This window comes from Vigna unguiculata, chromosome 4 (assembly GCF_037176805.1).
Source record: "Vigna unguiculata cultivar grain cowpea cultivar isolate G323 ecotype 2 chromosome 4, ASM3717680v1, whole genome shotgun sequence".
In the NCBI taxonomy this organism is placed as follows: Eukaryota; Viridiplantae; Streptophyta; class Magnoliopsida; order Fabales; family Fabaceae; genus Vigna; species Vigna unguiculata.
This window is the reverse complement of record NC_140795.1, coordinates 35,770,190-35,792,151: the sequence shown is the minus strand read 5'-3', so window position 1 is coordinate 35,792,151 and position 21,962 is coordinate 35,770,190. Positions and strand designations below refer to the sequence as shown.

Below are 21,962 nucleotides of genomic sequence, written 5' to 3'. Positions count from 1 at the left end.
GAATGCTTCTGCAATATTTATGGATTATATGAATATAATTTTTTTGTCTATTTTTATATCAATTTGTAATTTCTATAGATGACATTCTTATTTATTCTAAGACTTTTGAGGAGTATGAGGAGCACCTTCGGATTGTCTTGTAGATCTTGAAAGAAAAGCAATCGTATGCTAAATTGTTTGAGTGTGAATTTTAGTTAGAGGAAGTGAAATTCTTAGGACGTGGTTTCCAAAGAAGGAGTATTAGTGGATCCAACCAAAGTAGAAACAGTTTTACAATGGGAACGACAAAAACTAGTGACTAAGATTTGTAGTTTTCTTGGTTTGACAGGATATTATATAAGATTCATTAAGGGATTTTCTAAAATAGTTATGCCTTTAACTCAATTCACCAAAAATGGTCAAACTTTTGTATGGACAAAAAAATGTGATAATGGTTTTCAAGAACTCAAGAAAAGATTAACCACTTCTCTTATTCTAGCATTACCTTATCCTACGAGGTACTCTATGATATTTTGTGATGCTTCCAAAATGGGATTAAGATGTGTTCCTATGCAAGATAGAAGGGTAGTGGTGTATGCTTCTAGACAACTAAGAGCACATGAGAAAATGGGATTAAGATATGGAAACATTATGTCTATGGTGGTAAGTTCAAAGTTTTTAGTGATCATAAGAGTCTCAGATATTTATTTAATCAAAATAAGTTAAATATGAGACAAAGGAGATGAATGAAATTTTTGAAAGGTTATGGTTTTGAAATACATTACCATCCAAGGAAGGCAAATATAGTGGCAGACACTTTAAGCAGAACATCTTTACATGTATACTTATTGATGATTCAAGAAATGAGTTTTATGGAAAAGTTTAGAGACGTGAATTTGTCTATCATAGTAAGTCATGATATAATACAATTAAACTTCATTCAGATCGCTAGTAACTTACAGAATCAAATCCATGAGGCACAAGAAAGTGATGAACTCATTCAAAAGAAAAATAAGTTGATAGGTCAAAAGAATGAAGAAAATTTTGGCATAGATAGGACATGAATTTTGAGATTTAAGGATAGGATGTGTGTACCTTATAATGAGGAAATTGAGAAAATGATTCCAGAACTACCATATAAGAGCGAATTAAGTAAACACCCTAGCATAACAAAAATGTATCAAGGTCTCAACAAAATGTTTTGGTTGCCCAAAATGAAAAATGAAGTGGTACAATATGTAGCAACATGTCTAGTTTGTGAAAAACCTAAGATAGAACACCAAAAGCCAGTAGGAATGCTACAATCCTTAGATATACTTGAATGGAAAAAGGGTAGTATAACAATGAATTTTCTAGTTGGCTTGCCACAAATTGTTAAAAAATTTGATTCCATATAGGTTATCGTGGATAGGTTAACAAAGTATGCTCACTTCTTACCCATTAACATAGGTATTCATTGGAGAAATTAATTGAATACATAAGAGAAATTGTGAGGTTGCATGAAATTCTAACAAGTATTATATCTAATAGGGACCTTAGGTTTACTTCTAAACTCTGGGAAAGTTTACATCAAGCATTAGGAAATGTATCCGTGTTTGACACGTATCGTGTCTGATACTTTAGGATACTTTAATGATACTTATCAATGAAGTATCTAATTTATAAAGTCGTAGTACACTATAATAAAATATTTGAATAATGATTAATTTTAGTGACAAAAGATAATTAGTCACTAAATAGTGACAAAATTGACAACTAAAATAGTTCCAAAAAATTATAATTGGTCTCTAAATTGATAATTAAAATAGTTTCAATTGTGAATTGGTTTTAAAATTGGTCACTAACATTAACAATCACGTTTTGGCTACCAAAATAATTGGCCTCTAATTAGTAAATTTGGATTCACACATTAACAATCATATATTTATTATGTTTGTTAGAATTATGGTTACACTTTTTAATATTCATATATCACGTATCTATCACGTATCGTATTCTATTATTTTGAAAATAAACGTATCGACATATCGGATATGTGTCGTATTCGATACACGTATCATATATGTGCATCATAGGAGACATTAGTTGTGAATGAGCATTCAGAGGGATGACAACCTCATATTCTTATTTTTTGCTGATTTTTTTTTCATAATATGATAAATTTTAGGGTTTTTCTTTTATAATTGTAGTTTTTTCCGAGTTTGTAGAACAATTAATGATTTTATTTTAACACTGATTTTGGTGAAAAAGAAGGTATTTAAACTCTCATTAATATTTAATTACATAATTTAATATTTAATTTAACTTTTTAGTACTTTATTTTATATTGTGTAATTTTTAAATATAATATTTTGTTTCAAACACGAAATATTATTATATAATTTTGAAATGATTTATATCTGCTTTTGTTTAATAATAAATATGGAAATACGAAAAGAATTAAAATAAAATAAAAGAAGAAAAATAAATCAAAAGAAGCAATTTTTTATTAGTCTTCACAAATATAATTAATATATAATATATGAAAATAATTAATGCAATAAAATATGAAAATATGAAAAGAATTAAAATAAAATAAAATAAAAGAGGGAAAACATATAAAAAAGCAATTTCTTATCGATCTTCACAGATAACATTAATATAAATTTCTTTTTATAATAAATAATAAATAGTAATGTTATAATTAATAAATAACAAAAATAGTAAATATTAACGTTATAATTAAGAAATACTAAACATTATTATGTTTTTGTTTTATACAAAATTGTGGTTGTAAAATTGAAAAATTGTAATTGTATTAATTTTTAATTGAAATATTTTTTGATATATTACAATTGAATTTTAATTATATTAACTTTTTATTATATTAACTTTTTATTGAGAAGTGAATTTTAATTATATTAATATTTAATTTAATTACGTGAAAGGTGGTTGTATTACTTAGAACATATAACAAAAGTCATGGACAAACTTTCTTTAGAGTTGAACTTTATCTTTCTTGTTCCATATTCACTCAATGACAACTATATGTAACAATTTTTAGAGTAAAATAAATAAGAAGATTGGAGTGAAAATACTAATTATGGATGAAGATTAAAATGTAAGCACTACATCTACAAAGTTTACAAATAAATGTTTGAAAATCTTTAATAAGAGGTATAAAATTTAATCTTATACTATTTTAGTTATGTGTCAATTATTGTATTGCATTTTGTTTTAATCGAATTTTAAATTTAATAAAGTTATATTAGTTTTATATTACAGATTATAATGATTTTCTAAACCATAAAATATTTTGTATAAATATTCATATCAGGTACATATATCAATGTTCAAAAAATTAAAACTTTATATTGAAAATGACTACAATTAGTATTGTTATGATAATAGATGTTCAAAATTGTACATTCATTTATAAACATGATAAAATTTATATCTCCTATTTTAAATATTTATCATTTATATTAATATCTATTTTTAACTTCTTAATTTTTTTTCGTATACTAAAAAAACCAAAACTCATTCATCCCGCAGGTTGCACGGTAAAAATTCTAGTTTTAATCATTTAAAAGAATTCTCTTACCCAAAGAAGTGCTACTTCTAAACAATTCGAAACAGGTGGCTTTTTATTTTCAAAATTTTAATTATATAATTAGTCTAAAGGAATGGTTTTACATGAATTAAATATGTATTTGAAGTAATAATATGAAAAGGAAAAAAAGTTGCTACAAAACAACTATTTTGTCGGAAGAAATGCAAGAGTTTCGTATTAGAGACGAAAAATAGATTTAAAAAAGGGTTTGGACTAATCCATGTCGGCTCCTTAGACACGACACCTTGTAATTCAAAATATTACTGCATTATCTCACATATCATACGCACATGCAAACGCAATTTTTTCTTGTTTCTCTTTAGTATATATACTCTCTGCATAGTCGTGTTCTGTTTTGTTTCTTCATTCACAAACCTAGTTGTTACTCTCCTATTACGACGACGCAGGTAATTTTCCATTTCATTTCTCGGGGAAAGGATACGGAGGAAATAAATCAAGAATTCACTGAAATCTGCAACAATTTTTTTGCTGTTATTCTTCTGTCAGTTCTTCTGTTGTTTTTTTGCTGTGTGAAGTGGCGAATGTAATGATCTCGTTGTTTCTGTGTTGATTGTTTTGTTGTTGGTTGCGTGCTGGACTTTACCTTATTCTTTCCTGTTAACTAACAGTGTTTTCAGAGTTTGATTTCTGAACTGATTTGACATTTTGCGGTTGTGATGTTGTTGGTGCAGATTTAGTTCAATTTGTTCGATTGCGATGGCTAGGAAGATGCTTATCGACGGTGAGGCTGAATCGGTTCCAGGTGTAGAACAAGGGACGAATTTTGACTTCGACTTGTTTATTATTGGGGCTGGAAGTGGTGGCGTTCGTGCTGCTAGATTTTCATCGAATTACGGAGCTAAGGTTTTTAACTGTGTTGGCGCTTAACAGTTAGCTCATGATGTTATGTAATTATATTGCTAAAGATGTTTAATCTGTGTAAACAGCTTTGCTCTTGAGGATCTGAGTTATTGAAGCTTTTCTTGATTTTTGGAGTGTAATGAGATTTTTTAAATGTTTGAATAGCTTTAGAAGATCGTTTTCGAAGTCCTAATTCTTATAAGGACGAGTTGTGTATATTTTAATGCCAAAATATTAAAATGTAACTAGTACGGAAGGACTCACTTTTCTTATTGACTTAGTTAATCTATCGTTTTTGAGTGTTATTCACTGACGTATTTTACTTGTTTATTTGTTGCCTTATGTTTAATATTCTGCATTCTGTCTCAGAAGGTGGGAATTTGTGAGCTTCCGTTTAATCCCATTAGCTCAGAAACAATTGGAGGAGTTGGTGGAACGTAAGTCATAAATTTGACATGTCTTTCCTTTCTATTGATTATTTTCTTCAGTCACTTTTCTATCTTTCTTTTTACATGATGGAGACATTCCTTGTTAATTACCCTGTGGGTAAAAACAACTGGTGTATGCTTGAAGACAACTCTCCACTTAGAGATGGGTTTCAAATTCTTCATACATTTTACGCTACTTTGCTTACCAACTTTTATGCGATTGGTATTAAGATAATGACTTGGTCATTTTAGTTCTTATGAAACATTTGTTCTCAAGCATGTTAAATGCTTTGCTTGTGTTAACAGCTGCTTGCAAGTTTGTTACTGTAATCAGATGCCTCAATTTTTCTATTCAACTAAATTCTAATTTGATGTGTATCTGTCAAATCTTTTACGTAATGTGCATATGGAATTGCCTTTTGCTAGATCAAACATTCACATTGCTCTTGTATATCTTATTATTCTACCCTTTATAGCTTTCCAGGAGATTTTTCTCATTTTATTTTTTCTTAAATGAAATTTTGTTCCCAGGTTTGCTAAATAAATTTGTGTGTGCTTACTTGTTCAGTTTTTCTCCTTGATTGTGAAGATTGTATTAGCATTTAAGTATGGTGCCATAGCAATGTGGCTCGGTGGATTTTATGCCTCCATAGGCAATTTTGTGTAGAGTGGACTGCTATGATGACACCATAGCCGTGATGACATGTTTATAAGGTGGAAGTTTGGCATTCCAAATCCACCATATTCTGCCATCTGTCACTGATTACACTGTACTATATAAATCGTAATATTGGCTTAGCTACATAATTTAGTAAGGGAAAAGACTAGGAATATCATTATAGATAATCTTCCACAATTTGATCTATTTAGGGGGTATTTTGTTACTTAACTTACAATTATATTGTCTCATGTAACAGCCTTCTCCAACTCTAGCTAAACCCAGTCCATCTTACTGTTGTAGTTCTATTTTACCTTAATTGTCTCCACTCTCTCCAGACTGATGAAATTAACTTCGGGAAAATATTTTGAATGTTAGATAATAAAACCACCCCTGTACCTTGCAAGATGGTGCATACTAGATAATAAAAGCATTTATGTACTTTCAGCTAAAGGGAAACCATTTATGGTGACTCAATTTCTATACAAGCAAACTGATGTCAGTATTTCATTCCGTTCTTGTCATGACAGAGAACCTTTATTTTTTTTTAATTTGGTTTAAGGGCTTATGATACTTGATAGGATGTAAATTATGACTTGTGAGCTTTAAAATATAAAAGGAGCAATATTATGAACTCATTTTTACCACTTGCAAAATCGGTGGAAATTGGGAATGAAATTATGTAGCAAGTTATTTATACCATGTGTACTACAAATCACTTTGTCCAACTGACTGCAAAGTGCAATGAACAGCATTTGATTTTTGGATCTAAAAGTCTTCTATAAAAGAATTTGGAGAAACATAGAAGGAAAATCTTGCTTTAGTTGATTCTATTGCAATTTGTTTTTTGATACAGCATTATGGTATTGATTGGTCCATGTAGCTAACCTGACGTAGGGTTGAATGGTCATCCACATTCTGGGGAAGCATATCCTGACTCTCTCTTTGTGCTGTAACTCAAACATTTTTATGATATATCAAAAATTAAAAGTCTGGTTTCTTCAACTTTTGTATTCTTTCTGTGTGGTGTGCTGGTTTGTTTGCATTTTTATAAATTTCCTGCTTTTTCTGAATATTTTAATTTAATTATGATGTATTAGGAATAACCCAAGTCACGAATTGATTAGAGATAGACCCTAAAAAGAATGTAAGCAGGGATAACCCCTATCTTACAAACCAATTTTGTAGCATTGAGCTAGACCTAAATTCACATCTAATATGATATTAGAGTCTATTGTAAATTCTTTAGAAAGGGTTATCCACACACCAAGCCTAATAGTGTTGGGTGTGAAGAGGATGTATTGGAACATAAGTCACAGCTCGGCTGGAGAGGCAGTTTGAAAAGAATATACAAGTGGGGGGAACAACCCTCACCTCACAAGGTGGTTGGGTGATGTTTAGTTATGTTCAAATCAACGTTCTAATATAATGAACTTACTTGAAAAAGATAATTGTGTAATAGAGGCACGTTTGCTCTAAATCCTGTATTTCATTCTTTAGCTCTCTCCTCAACGGCCTTTGGTATTCCTTCAACTATTGTTTTTGATGAAAATGCTTATAATTTTTTATTTTATTTTGAAGGTGTGTTATTCGTGGTTGTGTTCCCAAAAAGATTTTGGTCTATGGAGCATCGTTTGGAGGTGAACTCGAGGTAAGGATTTGTTTTTAAATCAATTGATATTAACCTATATTAGTTATTAGGTACATAACACGATTGTTGCAATTTTTTGCTCTCTGTAGCTGTTGCCTTGAGCTCTACTTGTACACTAGATCTTGCAACAATATTTTTCTTTTTTACCTTTCCAAGACACTTTCCTCCAATTGAAACACAATTTTCGGGAAAAGATTTTTTTCTTTCATATCTCTAAAAGGAATAAGTCAACGCTTGTTTGTTTAAGCTTAGGAAAAAGGGTTTTTCAGTTATTACATTGAAATTTGTTATCATAATTTGATAAATTTTGGTAAATCAGCAGAAATAAAAAAAATCAGTTTTTTAGTGTATTTTAGATGGCTCGAAATATTAGCTTGAAAAATAAGTCTATATCATATATATGTATTTTATAATATTGTGGTTTTAGTTGTCCATTTCCTTTTTCTGTTCTTGCTGTAGCTGTTTGGGCAACTGCAACAGTATACACTCCTGCAATCGTAATGTACCTTTTTTGACTTTTTTCACGCACACAAACACAGCTACCATTGTCAGCCGCTACCTGCCACTGTCCTACTTCTGCCAGTGGCAACTTTGAGGTGGCTTTTCCGATGAACCGGAAGTATGTCCGCCTTGTCAAGTGTGACTCTTTTCAGCTGGTTCCAAAGGAAAAAACTGCCTCACCTTTCTTCTCTTTGTTTGGAAAAGTGGGTTTGATTTCTACTTTTCTCTCTAAAGTTTAGTTTTTTCACTATTCCGGAAACATGGTTCATTCCGGCCTATTTTGTCCATTTCTGGAACTCCAACCATAACTTCAGAGAAACTCAATGGCAAAAACTATCTCTGCCTGTCAGATTTTGTGGAACTATGGTTCCTTGTTCAGGGATATCACAATCATTTAGAGAAAGATATAAATGAAGTGTCATCAAACAATTAAGAGTGGTGGAAAAAGCTTGAGAAATTTGTTGAAGATAGCATGTTGTCATGAATTATTAAATGAGGTGGGACCCTAATCAGATGGTTGCAAGGGAGCCAGCTTAGGCAACCATAATAGATCGAGAAGGATGACCATGTAAGGCATAATACCAATCAATTTTGTGGTCGAGCTTGTGACAATTTTCACACTTGTGACGTCTTTGTCTAGGTTGCAAGTGTGATTATGATCAACTCGCCAAGATATTGATGCAAAAGAGTCATTAAAGGTGACTGAAGAAGGTATTTCAATGGTTGACTTACCTGGCACACGCAATAGGGTGGAACAAGTGAAATTAAAGGTAGGCACAACTAGGGATCCCAAAATTTGATCACAAATGTGTGAATAATCATCAGGAAGTCCATGTATAGCCAACAACTTGAAGAACTATCGTTGCTCTAGCTTTTGGGAAGGAGTGAAGGCAGGAGGTGATAACTCATTAATGTCAGAAAAGTTATTTAGGATATTTTAACAAACACCGTAAAGACATTGAGTATCATTCGTGTAAAACCGTGTTGTCTGTTTCCAAACTTGTAAACATGTCTCATAAGTGCAAAATAATATTTTTGATGATAAATGAATTGTAGACTTATGTACAATGCATAATTGAGCATCAATTTTCAAGCAACGAGAAAGCTCATTTTAGCAATAGTGGGCACACTTTGATTAAGACGATCAACACAATCCTAACTCTTAAGCCAAAGTCTAGTGTTTGATGCACAAGTATCATATTTAGTTCCATCTAATTTGTCAATGGACGGATGCACATTGACATAATTGATATAGATGGGTGAATCATATGTAGGAGCAGCAAAAGAGGCCATGGATAACTGTAGAGACAAAAAATAATTATCAGGATAGAGAAACAACCCTAAAAAGAAGTGAAAAATTCCCACGAACTTCTATCAAGATGAAAGTTACAAATCTAGAAAGAGGATGTAGATACGAGTCTAACGTTGGTGGTTGCAGCCCGAGAGGAGGCCAAACGCACTGCCATGTGTGGCGAGAAGTGGCAGTGACGATGAGGGTTAGAGTGGCAGCATGCATGCGTGTCACAACTTTGATTGCTACGATCTTTGCGGTGTGGTGGGTGCCTGGCTTGGATGATGGCAACCATGACCAAATAACAATGGCGAGGTAACAACCGCGTGGTGGGACCAAACTGGGTAGTGGCAAAAAACAATAATTGGAAAAAACCTAAGAACAATGCCGGAAATTAAAAAGGAACAACTTCAGGAAAAAAAAGAATTAGCATTGGTGAACAGTGGGTTCACCAAGGGGTCAAGGATTAAGCCTAGCTCTAGGTACCATGTTAAAATAAAAGAGAGAAAGGCATAGACTGAATTCATAATGTGTGTGGAGCACATAGGGCTATGCATTTATAAATAGGAAATACGAAAGGGTGTCCCTAAACCCGTTCCATTAACTTTGTGGATCAAACAACTTCTTTAAAAACTATAGTTCTGTGAAATACAGCCAATGAAATTGTATTGTGATAATCAGGCAGCCCTTTTCATTACCTCTAATCCAATGTTTCATGAGATAACATTGCCATTCTGTGAAAGAGAAGCTGCTTCCCAAGGAGATCACTACTGAGTTTGTCAGCTCAAATAATTAACTTATATTTGTACTAAATCCTAGGGATCTCGAATTGAATTTGTAAGTTCCAAGTTTGGAGTACACAATTTATATTCTACAACTTGAGGGAGGGCTACATAAACATATGTATTTATTGTGTCTTGCAGTAGTCAGTAAGTGTTGGATTTATATGTAATCATATCTGATGTTATGTAGTTACATTAGGATTGCTTCAATTTTCATCAAATATGTTATGAAAAATAATACTATATTTATGAGATAGTGTATTGGTTTTCCCTTTATGTTTTTAATTCATGCAGGTTCATAATTATTAAAATATTATTGGTGTTTCTTACATCATCTTCTGTATACATTTTACTAAAATGTATGATTGATCTTTGACAGGATGCCAGGAATTATGGGTGGGAATTGAATGAGAAGGTTGACTTCAATTGGAAGAAGCTCTTGCAAAAGAAGGTATTTCGTGATTTTATTTTATGTTTAATGATATAAAGTTCTGTTATTTTGTCTAGATTTTTAAAATCAGATTCGTATCCCTTCCTTAAAGATATACTTTGGATTGCCTTTGATTTTCTAGATGTTTTTGTTATAAACATTACGTGCATGTCCTCCTACTAGTTTGCTTATAGTAAAGCCGAAAACAGCTTATTTAGTATTAGTTTTTAACCATGTCGAATGGTGTTTTTGTGATCAATGTAATGGTCCTCACCTAGCAAGGTAAAACTTTGTTGTTGTTTTTATGGGTGTTGTTGGCTGTTCAATAACTTTTGTTTTTGTCAAACGGCAGACAGATGAAATAAACAGATTAAATGGAATTTACAAGAGGCTGTTATCCAATGCGGGGGTTAAATTATTTGAAGGCGAGGGAAAGATAGTTGGTCCGAATGAGGTTGAGGTGACACAATTGGATGGGACAAAACTGTCCTATACTGCTAAGCACATATTAATTGCAACTGGTAGCAGGGCTCAACGTCCAAATATTCCAGGACAGGTGAGTTTGCTTGTTTTGAAATATTATTGCAAAATGATCCTACTGACACGATTGTTCCTTTTATGAGTAAGTATTTTTAATGTATCTTAAGAATTACAACAAGATTACGGTAGGAAAGAGAGGAGAAATAGTGACTGAATTGTAAGATGTTAGAATTATATAGTGTGTTATAGTTAGATCAAGTACTTGGATGTTATAGTTCAATCCAAGTAAACTAGCTTAACCGGACTAATGACCATGAGTGTTGTTGTTGGTGGATGGTAAGAAAGTCAAAAATCCATCATATACGCATGGTGGGGGGCATGGTGACAATTGGTGGATAAATAGAATATGTAATATATGTAAAAGTACTAAAAGAAGTGTTGATATAAATAAAATCAAAAATCAGTAAAGATAAATTAAAAAACTAAAAAAGTTAGCTAATACTAAAAATTAGATGTTGTTAGATGATATATTTTGTTTAGTAGTTGGGCTCAGCCCATTATGTATTTCTAGGTTTGGTCCATTATCATTATAAATAAACTATCCTTTGTGTAGGGTTTACAAAAGGGAGATTAATCCCAAAATCCTTTTTCATCTTATTTTACAGATGTAAATAAATAAAACTAAAAAACATAAATAAAAAACTAAGCAAATAATAAATGTATAAACTAAGGAACCTTAGACACCAATAATAATGGTTTACTTTCCTAGAAAACACGAGAAGTTTCTTGAGTTCACAATAACCAACTCCTAACAAAACGATAAAAACATAATACAACATAAAATAAATTCTCTGGCCTCTTCCTTATGCCCAACGTAATACTTTTCTTCTTTGTTATCATGAAGTGAAGGATAGCCTCTTCTTATCCATCACAATGAGCAACTCCTAACAAACTCATTCATGATTTTAAAACAAGAAAAACAACATCATAATTTCATAAATACCTAACAAACTCATCCAGGAGTTTCTGGCCTCTTCCTCATGTCCAACATAATACTTTTCTTCTTTGTTATCATGAAGTGAAGGATAGCCTCTTCTTATCCATCACAATGAGCAACTTCTTAAAAATTCGTTCATGATTTTAAAACAAGAAAAACATCATAAATACCTAACAAACTCATCCAGGAGTTCAAAACAACAAAATGATAAAAACACAATGCAACCGTAAAAGAAGTCTGTAATCCTCTTTCTCAACCCCCAGCTTCCTTGTTTTGCTTAAGTGAAAGCATATCCTTCTCCTTCTCTCTCGGGCTCTTCAAAAATTAAACATGATCTCTCCTTTGAATTATCATCCTCACATTTTCTTGGACTAGTACTTGCTTCTTTTCTGTAGATCCTGTCACTGCTTGTTCTTTTAGATGTTTGGGTAGCTGTAATAGTATCACTTCCACTTGTTGGCTCCTTTTTTCTTTTTATTTTCTGCCTAGAAATTTGATCTCATGGAGAAGAAACAAGCAGCAGGATACAATTGTTAGATCAAATGAAGTTGAATAATCGTGTCAACAGCTGCATGCAAAATTCCCTGGCTTAGACGACTTCTCCAACAATTACAGATTGGACATACGAAGGGACTCTGATGCAACCTGATGCCTAGATTTCACAAGAACAGATAGTCCACCGCAATAACAAATCCGTCATTAAGAACACATAGAAGATGAAAATGAAGAAGGTTGAAGATGAAAGGCGTTACAATCAATAATGATTAATGAGTCAACGAGGATCCAACACAAGGATCATGAATTGTTGATGAGAATCAATAGTTCCCTCTCATAAAAGAGTTATACTCTCTCTTAAGCAAAGTTTATTTGTCTTCAAGTAAGGGGCACCAATGTATCTGTAGATCCTTGGCCATAATTAAGTCCTAGTTAGAGTTCAGCTTGTTTGGGCCTCTTCTAAACATACTTAAGCCCAATTAAAAACATCACTACATTTAAAATTTAAAATTTGCACAAAACATAGTGTGCCCATTGTCATGGCTTGCTTGAGAGAGCACAAGACATTCCTAGAAGCCACATCTATGTCTTTGTTCATTTAGCCGAAAGTTAGTAAGTAACGGAAATTGAGTTACTAATTTTGTCTCAAATTTCATGACAATACAGTTGGGGACAGAATGGTTTTGATTGATGAATTTTAAGTTGTTCCACTATCCCTCACTCATCTCCGAGAAATGCTTCTTCTTCATTATTGACATTCACATTCTTATTGTGCAGGAATTGGGTATAACATCTGACGAGGCACTAAGTTTAGAGGATCTTCCTAAAAGAGCTGTGGTTCTTGGAGGAGGGTGTGTCTTTATCTTTTTTATGTTTTTAGTTAAACTACTTGGTATCTCAGGTGGTTACTTTATGTTCCATTTTTCAGTTATATTGCAGTGGAATTTGCATCTATATGGCGTGGGATGGGTTCTGAAGTTGATTTAGTTTTCAGAAAGGAACTTCTGCTAAGGTTTGGCTTTCATATACTTATTTCGTGTTTTAGTTTTTAGTGGTCATAATGGAGCCTTCTCGATATGTGTATTTTTCCCCTTGTTTGCTTTTTAAGTTTTAACATTAGCAAATCAATGTAGACATATATTTAACTGGTGTGGAAACATTTTTTTCCTTAACCTCGACATTACTTGAAACACTTAGCAAACAGAAGTGGTCTTTACTTAGTATTGGTAATACAAATGTTGAAAGAATTAGTGCCATAATAGGTCACGGAGGATGGTACTACTTTGCCACCATGTTGAGAAGAGAGAAAATGAGAAGGAATATTATGAATTTTGTGTGTACACAAGATTATTCTTATTTTTAATGAAGAGAAACAATCATAGGAAATCAAATGAAGTCTAATAATGTGAAATATTTGCAAGATATTTCCCTAACCCAATCCGTACCAAATCATATATCTCCCTCCCTATTTAATTATCTCTTTTCTCAAATAATTATATTGTGATTGAAAATAAGATAAATTCTAAAATTTGACAGCTTGGTATATTTATGAATGGTTTGACAATTATAATTTCATCATCCTAATGTAATGGGTTTTCTATAACATACAATATTGTATTAGAACTGCGTACATTAAAATTGAGTTCAATAATTATGGGTTACTTCTGAATCATAAGGAAGTGGAAAATGATATAGAGGGAAAAATGGAAAGAAGGGAAGATACCTGAAAGGACGGGAACAGAACAATAAGAATTTGTCATAGATAGAAAATGTTTAGAAGCCTTGATTTATTTTGATGATAGTTATTACGGAAAATAAGATATCTCTTTTTGTTGCAGAAATTTGAATGTCTAACATTTCATCTGTCTAATAGTAGTATTGTTTGATGCATAGAAGTTAATTTCGTAGTATACACACTTCTTAGGTATTTGGATTGTGGAATGTTTTGTTGTATCATTTCCTTGCTTTTTTACAACTAGCATTTGATTTTTCAAGCTATTCCTAAATATATTTCAAGAAATTCTATTAAATGTTGTATTCAATAATTCACGTGCTTTATTTAGAGACATCATTCCAAGGAAAATCTTGGATGCATATATTAACTCTAGAAGGGGGAGGTTGAATGGTGTTTACAAACTATTAGCAATTGGTAGACAAGCATCTATACTTTCAAAAGACAGTCTACAAGTATAATAGAAGTATAGAAAAAACTCTTTATATTGATTCACCCACCTTAATTCAGTCCTTTAAAAGACTCTTTTAATTCATTATAATGAAATTCATTACAATGAGTATTTTTCCTTGTCACTTATGAGTTACACGAGTACATAATGTCACTCTTTGACAAACCCTTTTAATCTCCTATATGAGATTAAAAACGTTAATTATTTTTTCACGCTAAGCCACTTTTGGTTTTCACGATTATTCTTTAGGTACTAGTACTGGCTACAAACAAAGCTGTTTAAGGATAACTATGGGAACAACTCTCGTAGAGACAACAGAGTTATAACTTCATTGGGTAAAAGATGCTGCAATTGTGTTCTCTCAAATGCTAGAACACCAAGTATTCTTTGATACTAGGTCAATTCCAGCTTTCATAAGTATTCTTTGGTTATCACTCTTGGTTACAAACAAAGATATTTGTTGGATAACAACAGGAATTATTCAAGTAGAAAGGATATTGAATTTAGAGATTTAAACTTTACTAGGTGGGGGGTATTGCAATTGATTTCTCTCAAATGCTAGGTCTGACAAAAGGTCATAGCTTATACTATTGTATGAGTGTTTGGATGATTTGAAGACTCTTTTTTGCTTGAACAATTGTTTCTTATGTAGGGATGGCAACGGGTCACTATGGGCATGGATAGTGCCTACCCGCAACAGAACAATCTACCCGTTACCCTCCCTTGATACCCTCCTCTGTTACCGGTGGATACTCGAAGATATTTAATAAAAGATATTTTATAAATTTTTAAAATAAAATTTAAATAAAACTACAAAAAGAAAATATAAATTAAATTAAATATAATTTTAATTTTAATTAAATTTAATCTAATAGAATATTTATTAAATTTTAATTAAATTTAACTTAATAAAATATATATTAAATTTTAATTTTAATTTTTTTGCGGATAACGGATACCTGCAGGTATGTATAATATGATAACTGTACCCGATCCGTTTTTGAACGATATTAAAATATTCGCTACCGTGGGTATCAATTATCCGCTACGGATTTTATCCACGGATATCCGCGAGCACGAGTATTTTTGTCATCCTTAGTGTTATGGTTATTGTCATTTGTCTTTTATAGGCTTTAGACAAGTATATGTAGCATAGACAATCTTTTTATCTTTGAAACCAATCTAGTGATCTTCATATCTTAGAAGCAAATAAATTCGATCCTTGCTGAATATTCAGTTTATTTTACACTGGTCTCAGATGAAATTAAAATGTTTCCAGTAACAGAGCATTGGATGCTAGATAAAACTGTTCATGAAAGATTTCTATAGATTGTAAAGACATTAGATGGTCTGTTGTTCTTGTCTATATAAGTTCATATTACCTAAGTTGTTTTAATTCCAATGTATATTTTTTTACTTCATGGTATCTTATTTAATCTTTTATTACTTCCAAACTTAATCTTATTTGTTATCATCAAAACAAAGTGTAATGTTGTTCTTAACATATTTGAGTTCTGAGTTTTGATGTACAAAGACTTAACTATCCCTAACTCTCAAATTTTGTCGAGTTGAAAAATGTGAAAAATCCTAGTCAGGGAATTCTTGTGAGTTGTGACGAAAAAAGGAATATTGCATTCTTGAGAATGCTAAACTCTCATTATGAATCTGAGTCCCGCCATATCAACATGGTGGAAGTAGTAAGATATGGGGATACATTGATGAGAACGGAATATGTTTAGGTTGTTCTGATCGCAGATGAAATTGAAGGAGAATAAAGAGAAGAGAAGAGATAGGGTTGTGTGATATCGTTTTTGTTTTTCAGGATGTAAAAACTGTTTGATAAAATAATATTTAGAGAGTAGTACCAGGAGATGTATATGTATAAGAACGAACGAGTGATAGAAAATTGAAATTAGAAAATCAAGGCAAGTTAGAGATATTCTGATACTTTGGTTTTAAAAATTTAAGAGATATTAGTTTTGAAAACAATTTTCCAAAACTAGTCTTACCAAAAAAGTATTTTTATTTTCTGATTTTGAAAATAAGAAACATACAGGGATGTTGTTTTCTTAGAACTGGTTTTCGTAATAGAAATTTAACTTAGGTCGTTAGTAGCACATAGGTTTCATCTCCAACATGTATTTGAATTCAGAAAATCAAGTTATAATCATTTACATAAAATTTACCTTGTCGAGTCAGTCTGTTTTGATGAGATTCATATCTGTAGGAAAATTAATGGTGGTTAATGATATGCCATTGACAATTGTGGGAGTCAACGTACTATTGGAAAAATTAGAGTCAGTACACAGTTTCATACTTCAGTATTGTTCTTGCAAATGTATTTATTCTTTCGTGAGTATAATGCTCTCACTCATTAAGTTTATGTTAATTTTTATAAGTTTATTTTAAAGTTTCTTTCATTATTTTCTACTTAATGCTATCCAGCTTTTTGGTTAGTAAAGTTAATTACAGTGAAGCTTGCATGGATTTCTCCACGTGTTGGTGAATCAGTTTGCCTTTTATTTCTTTGATCCTGAAAATGCTATCCTTCACAGAAATTGTTGGCAAAATATCCAAAAATCCACGCTCACCCCACTTAAAACTTACGATTTAATGATTTATTTCTGAAACATTGTTGCTTTCAGCAGTGGAAGTGCTAGTTTATTTGTTCCATGTATGTGTGGTAGTGGTTGCAAGAAGGCTTGTCAATTATACAATATTTGCTATACCACTAGCTATTAATAGGTTGCATTTTTCCTTAGTTTTTGTTAGCATCAATTTTTCTGTCTGTAGTATACATTACTCCCTGCTGAATTATGCTATTGCAGAGGTTTTGATGATGAAATGAGAGCTGTAGTTGCAAGAAATCTTGAAGGCAGGGGAATTAATTTACACCCAAGGACCAATTTGACTCAGGTATATCCTTTTGGGGTTTGTAGCTCACATTTGTAGAACTTCTTTTTCAATTTTTTTAGCTGGGGGCTTTTAGCTAATTTAACAAATTTCGTTTTTTTAGTTGATCAAAACAGAAAATGGAATTAAAGTTATTACAGATCACGGTGAGGAACTGATTGCAGATGTTGTACTATTTGCCACTGGTAAGGATACTACTGAGAAGAAATATCTCAATGTTGTGTATCTTAGACACACATGAATGCTATTTATAACGGGGTTAAATAAGTTTTTTATACTTCCAAAATTGTCTGATATTGAAATTTTTATCTCCAAAACTTTAAACATTTAATAAATATGTTAATTTGGTTCTGGTAGTAACTTTATTTTTCTTGAACTTGGAGTGTTGAAATGTAATCATCCTACTCTGATTATTGCATATATGCTAGCATGTGACACTATCAAAACTAACGTATCAACACTATGAATTCGAAAACAGATTAACTTATCTGCATAAGATTAGCATTATTAAATGTTGAGTATTGAAAACATTTTGGAGGTACTGATTTTTGAAGGTATTAGAAACTTATTTAACCCTTTTATAATATGTAGTTAGGAAGCACACATGTCATATGTTTCAAGCTGTAAAGTCATCTTAATTGTGACCTCTTTGGAGATTGCTTTAGTTGGAGCCACAATACCTAAAATTCAACATATAAATTAATAATATGCTGAAAACTCAAGTACAAGGTCATGAAGATTAATTATGTTAGTACTTCTCTGAAGCTACAACTCCTAACCATTAAAGAAACAGAACTAACTAATTAATTAATAGGAACTAGACAATACAAGAATATCAGTAAAAAATTATGACTGGACAACCCATCAACATGTCTTCAAATTTAATTCACTATGATAGTTTTAATTAATATTCCACAAAAACATTGGCCAACAGAAAGAAATCCAACCTGTTCTTGACTTGTCATGTTGGATATGTATTTGATTCACACACACACACACACACACACTTGGATATGTATTTGATTCATTTTTTCTGCAACTCGCTACCATCTCAAAATCCTCTTCATCTTTATTATTATACTTTATCTTCTTTTCTTAACTGTTTATCTTTTTCAATCTACCCTCTTTTATCTCTGTGTAAACTAAATGTTTATGTTTGTCTTAAAAGTTGTCAATATTTAAAATAACCTTGTATCATAATTTAAATTATTCATAGTAAATCCAAAATTTTATATATTTAAAAAAGATATTTATCATGAATATATTTCTTGAAAATATATTCTTCTTTACTATTTTTCTGTTGCTGCAGGGAGGGCTCCTAATTCTAAGAGGTTGAATTTAGAAGCTGTAGGTGTTGAGGTTGACAAAGCTGGAGCAATAAAGGTTGACATAACTCTCCTTTAATTGCCTGATTCCTTGAAGTCTAGCCAGAACAAGTTATTCTCATTTCAGGATCTGTATTATAGGTGGATCCATTTTGATTCTATAGTATATTGGTCTCTGGTTATATAGATACAAACATAAGACTTTTTCTACTTGAATAACAATCTGCAAATGCCATAATGTAGTTGTTTCGACTGGTGTGCCGAGTCATTGATTAGAGAACTCCAATAAATTCTAAAGTATAAAGGAATTTGTATAACTAATCCCTTCCAAGTAGAAGTTAAAGCTGTAGGATGTTTACATGCCTTTGAATAAGTGAAGGAAAGTACTATTTAGCAGTCAAAATCTTCTGTTTATTGAAGCATTCTCTTATCAGTTACTTTGTGAGTAGGAATATAGATGTCTGAGTAAATTGATATTTAAGGTTATATCATCTTAAACGCTTTTGTTGATGACTGGATATTGAATTGAACAATTGTTTTAAGAGCTAGAGAATGATTATGACTCTCATAGTTTTAAATGTTCTGCGTTCCTTTGTGGTTTAGGTGGATGAGTATTCACGCACAAGCATACCTAGTATATGGGCTGTGGGTGATGTCACAAACAGAATGAATCTTACACCCGTGGCCTTGATGGAGGCATCGTGCTTTGCAGTAAGTATTTAAATAGTTTGTGGATAAGCATACGTATTTATTATCTGTTCTGAGTTGGTGCAGTCAGCTATTGGTTGGTCTAATGGTGCTCTTATTTATTGTTGTCTAACATGAATTTGTTTTGCAGAAAACAGTATTTAATGGGCAAGCAAGCAAGCCAGACTACAGTAATATTGCATGTGCAGTGTTTAGGTGTAGTTTCTTTTGCATTTTAAAACTGAGTGGTTAACTATTTTGAATGTTAATTTATGATGGTATATCTCCTTCCCAATTTTATCTCTAACCATTTTGTTTTTTCTTTTCATGGTTCTGCAGCATTCCACCACTTTCTGTAGTTGGTCTCAGTGAGGAGCAGGCAATAGAGCAAACCAAAGGTGATCTGTTGATTTTTACATCGACCTTCAATCCTATGAAAAACACCATCTCTGGGTAAGTGTAGGGACTTGAATTTTCACCCACTTTACCTTTATTTCAAGCCAACTACTTGCAGAATTCATGACAACTTGGATCAGAACAAAGTTTCTGTAGAAAATATTATTTATTACGCATAGTTTAAATCCTTTCAGCATTTTTTATTTATTTATTTACTCCATTGCAAATCATTGTTTTGGATTCTAAAAGAGGGACGTTACTGGTAATCTGGATCTATGTTAGCCTCCATTATAATGACTACTAAGTATTAGTTGGACCGAGTATTAGTTATGTATGTTGCAACATAACTTTCTTATCTAGATTATTTGCTCATATTTTGTTAAACTTTAGGAAAGATAAAAACATTGAGCTGAAACCGTAAGTTTTTTGAGATAGTATATGTGCTTTATTTATATTGAGAAAAATGGGAATAAATAAAATCCTTCCTAATAATACATATATAATATAGATTTTTTTATGATATAAGATCAATTCCTTATTTCTATACTTATAACATTTTTCAAATAGGCGACAAGAAAAAACTGTCATGAAGCTTATTGTTGATGCCGAGACCGATAAGGTTCTTGGAGCCTCAATGTGTGGACCTGATGCACCTGAAATTATACAGGTATCCTAATGGTTTCACTCTGGTAGTCAGATATAAAATTGCAAGTTTGGTGTATTTGTTTTCATAATGATGTCTGTTGTTTAGAAACAAACGGTTATAATTTCCTTTTACTGCATCGTTGTTGCAGCAGTATCTGAAAAGTTTTTAAACATTTTAGATATCCTCTCAAGAGCACTATCAATTTTCCAATTTCATGATACATCATTTCCTTAATAAATTTGGTTTAATAATATTGGTTATCAACAGGGTATTGCTATTGCATTGAAGTGTGGAGCTACCAAGGAACAGTTTGATAGCACGGTAAGTTCACAGTTTTTCTTCGTGCCTTCTGAGGGCAGTGGTGGGTTATTTTTACTGGATGGGAAATGATTCAATAACATCTGGAATGAGCTCATATTCAATGATGAGCTCAAGAATGACAAAATTTTGGCGGTGTTGGAAAATACAGTGTGGTTATAATGGTTATTTAGGAATTATAATGTTAGATAGCTGCAAATAGCAGTAGACAGAGTTTTATACGATGTTTTCTCTCTCTGTCTTATTGACTCTGTTTATACTGTTATAGTTTCTGATTGCTTCACCTGACTGTTTAATTTAGGTGGGAATACACCCATCGGCGGCAGAAGAATTTGTAACCATGCGGACAGTGACGCGGCGCGTAACTGGAAGTGGCAAACCCAAGACCAATTTGTAAGAGTCTTCTTTAGTGAAAATAATTTGTGTTTGATGGGTAGTGTAAAGCTGCAAATTACTTCCTTTGGTGACCTTTCTATAAAATGGCCTTTCTATTTGTCAAATATCCATTCTATTTCACATTCCATAGTGGAAACAGTTTGGTTCATTATGTAACAATGTTAAATAAATTAGGACGCGTTTGATGCAGTGAATGACAAAATATATTTAGAGTGGAATATATTTTTAGTCCCTTGAATTTTAATTAATTTTGTTTGACTTTTAAATTTAATATCGATCTGTTAAGCATTGCAATATGAATAAAATGATCATTGGGACTGTACTACTTAATACAGCAAAACTCGATTTCTTGTTATTCTGTATGACATGAAATAATAATAATATTTTTAATTTGTTTTATTGACAAATAATTTTTCAATTAATCTGAGTTTTCACAATGATTTTTATAATTTTAGTTTTTAAATTAATTTTTAATTATGTACTTTTTTTATTCACGTATCAATCATTTTAATTAATTCTACTGTTCATCTTACATTATATTTTATTTTTCTTTCAGAAAATATTTCTGGTGAAATTCAAAATAAAAAAAAAACAAAATATTACTTTGATGTAAATAAAATACATTCATTACGTTAATTAATATGAATGTTTACAAAATAGTATAATATAAAAAAAATCAAATAAACCAATACCGAGATATATATATATATATATATATATAGATATATATAGAGAGAGATATGTTATTTAAACAATAAAATAAGTATCGCAATAAGATAATCGTTAACATAAACAGTACATATTAAAATTATAATTTTGGAGGAAATTGATCTATTAAGTATTTTTAATGAGAAATTTTTTTTAAGAAAATAATACTTTTTTTGAGAAAAAATCAGTTTATATAAAAGTTAAAAATTAAATTTTTTAGCAAGAAATTAACTTATACACATAGT

The 21,962-nt window shown here is 31.4% G+C and overlaps 1 protein-coding gene across 2 annotated transcripts; it reads left to right on the top strand.

Annotated features, from left to right (window-relative positions):
- Positions 1-3,815: 3,815 nt before the first annotated feature.
- On the top strand, positions 3,816-21,253 carry LOC114181890 (glutathione-disulfide reductase). Of its 2 annotated transcripts, none has more exons than XM_028068536.2 (17): positions 3,816-3,978; positions 4,264-4,435; positions 4,805-4,869; positions 7,100-7,169; positions 10,123-10,194; positions 10,526-10,729; positions 12,923-12,996; positions 13,074-13,157; positions 17,157-17,244; positions 17,345-17,426; positions 18,551-18,624; positions 19,170-19,277; positions 19,405-19,469; positions 19,593-19,706; positions 20,217-20,316; positions 20,563-20,616; positions 20,915-21,253. In XM_028068536.2, the coding sequence occupies exons 2-17, from the start codon at positions 4,289-4,291 to the stop codon at positions 21,008-21,010; spliced, it is 1,497 nt and encodes a 498-aa protein (XP_027924337.1). In that variant the 5' UTR covers positions 3,816-3,978; positions 4,264-4,288; the 3' UTR covers positions 21,011-21,253. The 2 variants fall into 2 exon arrangements, with proteins under 2 accessions (XP_027924337.1, XP_027924334.1); XM_028068533.2 differs by having other exon boundaries at positions 4,802-4,869.
- Positions 21,254-21,962: the final 709 nt, after the last annotated feature.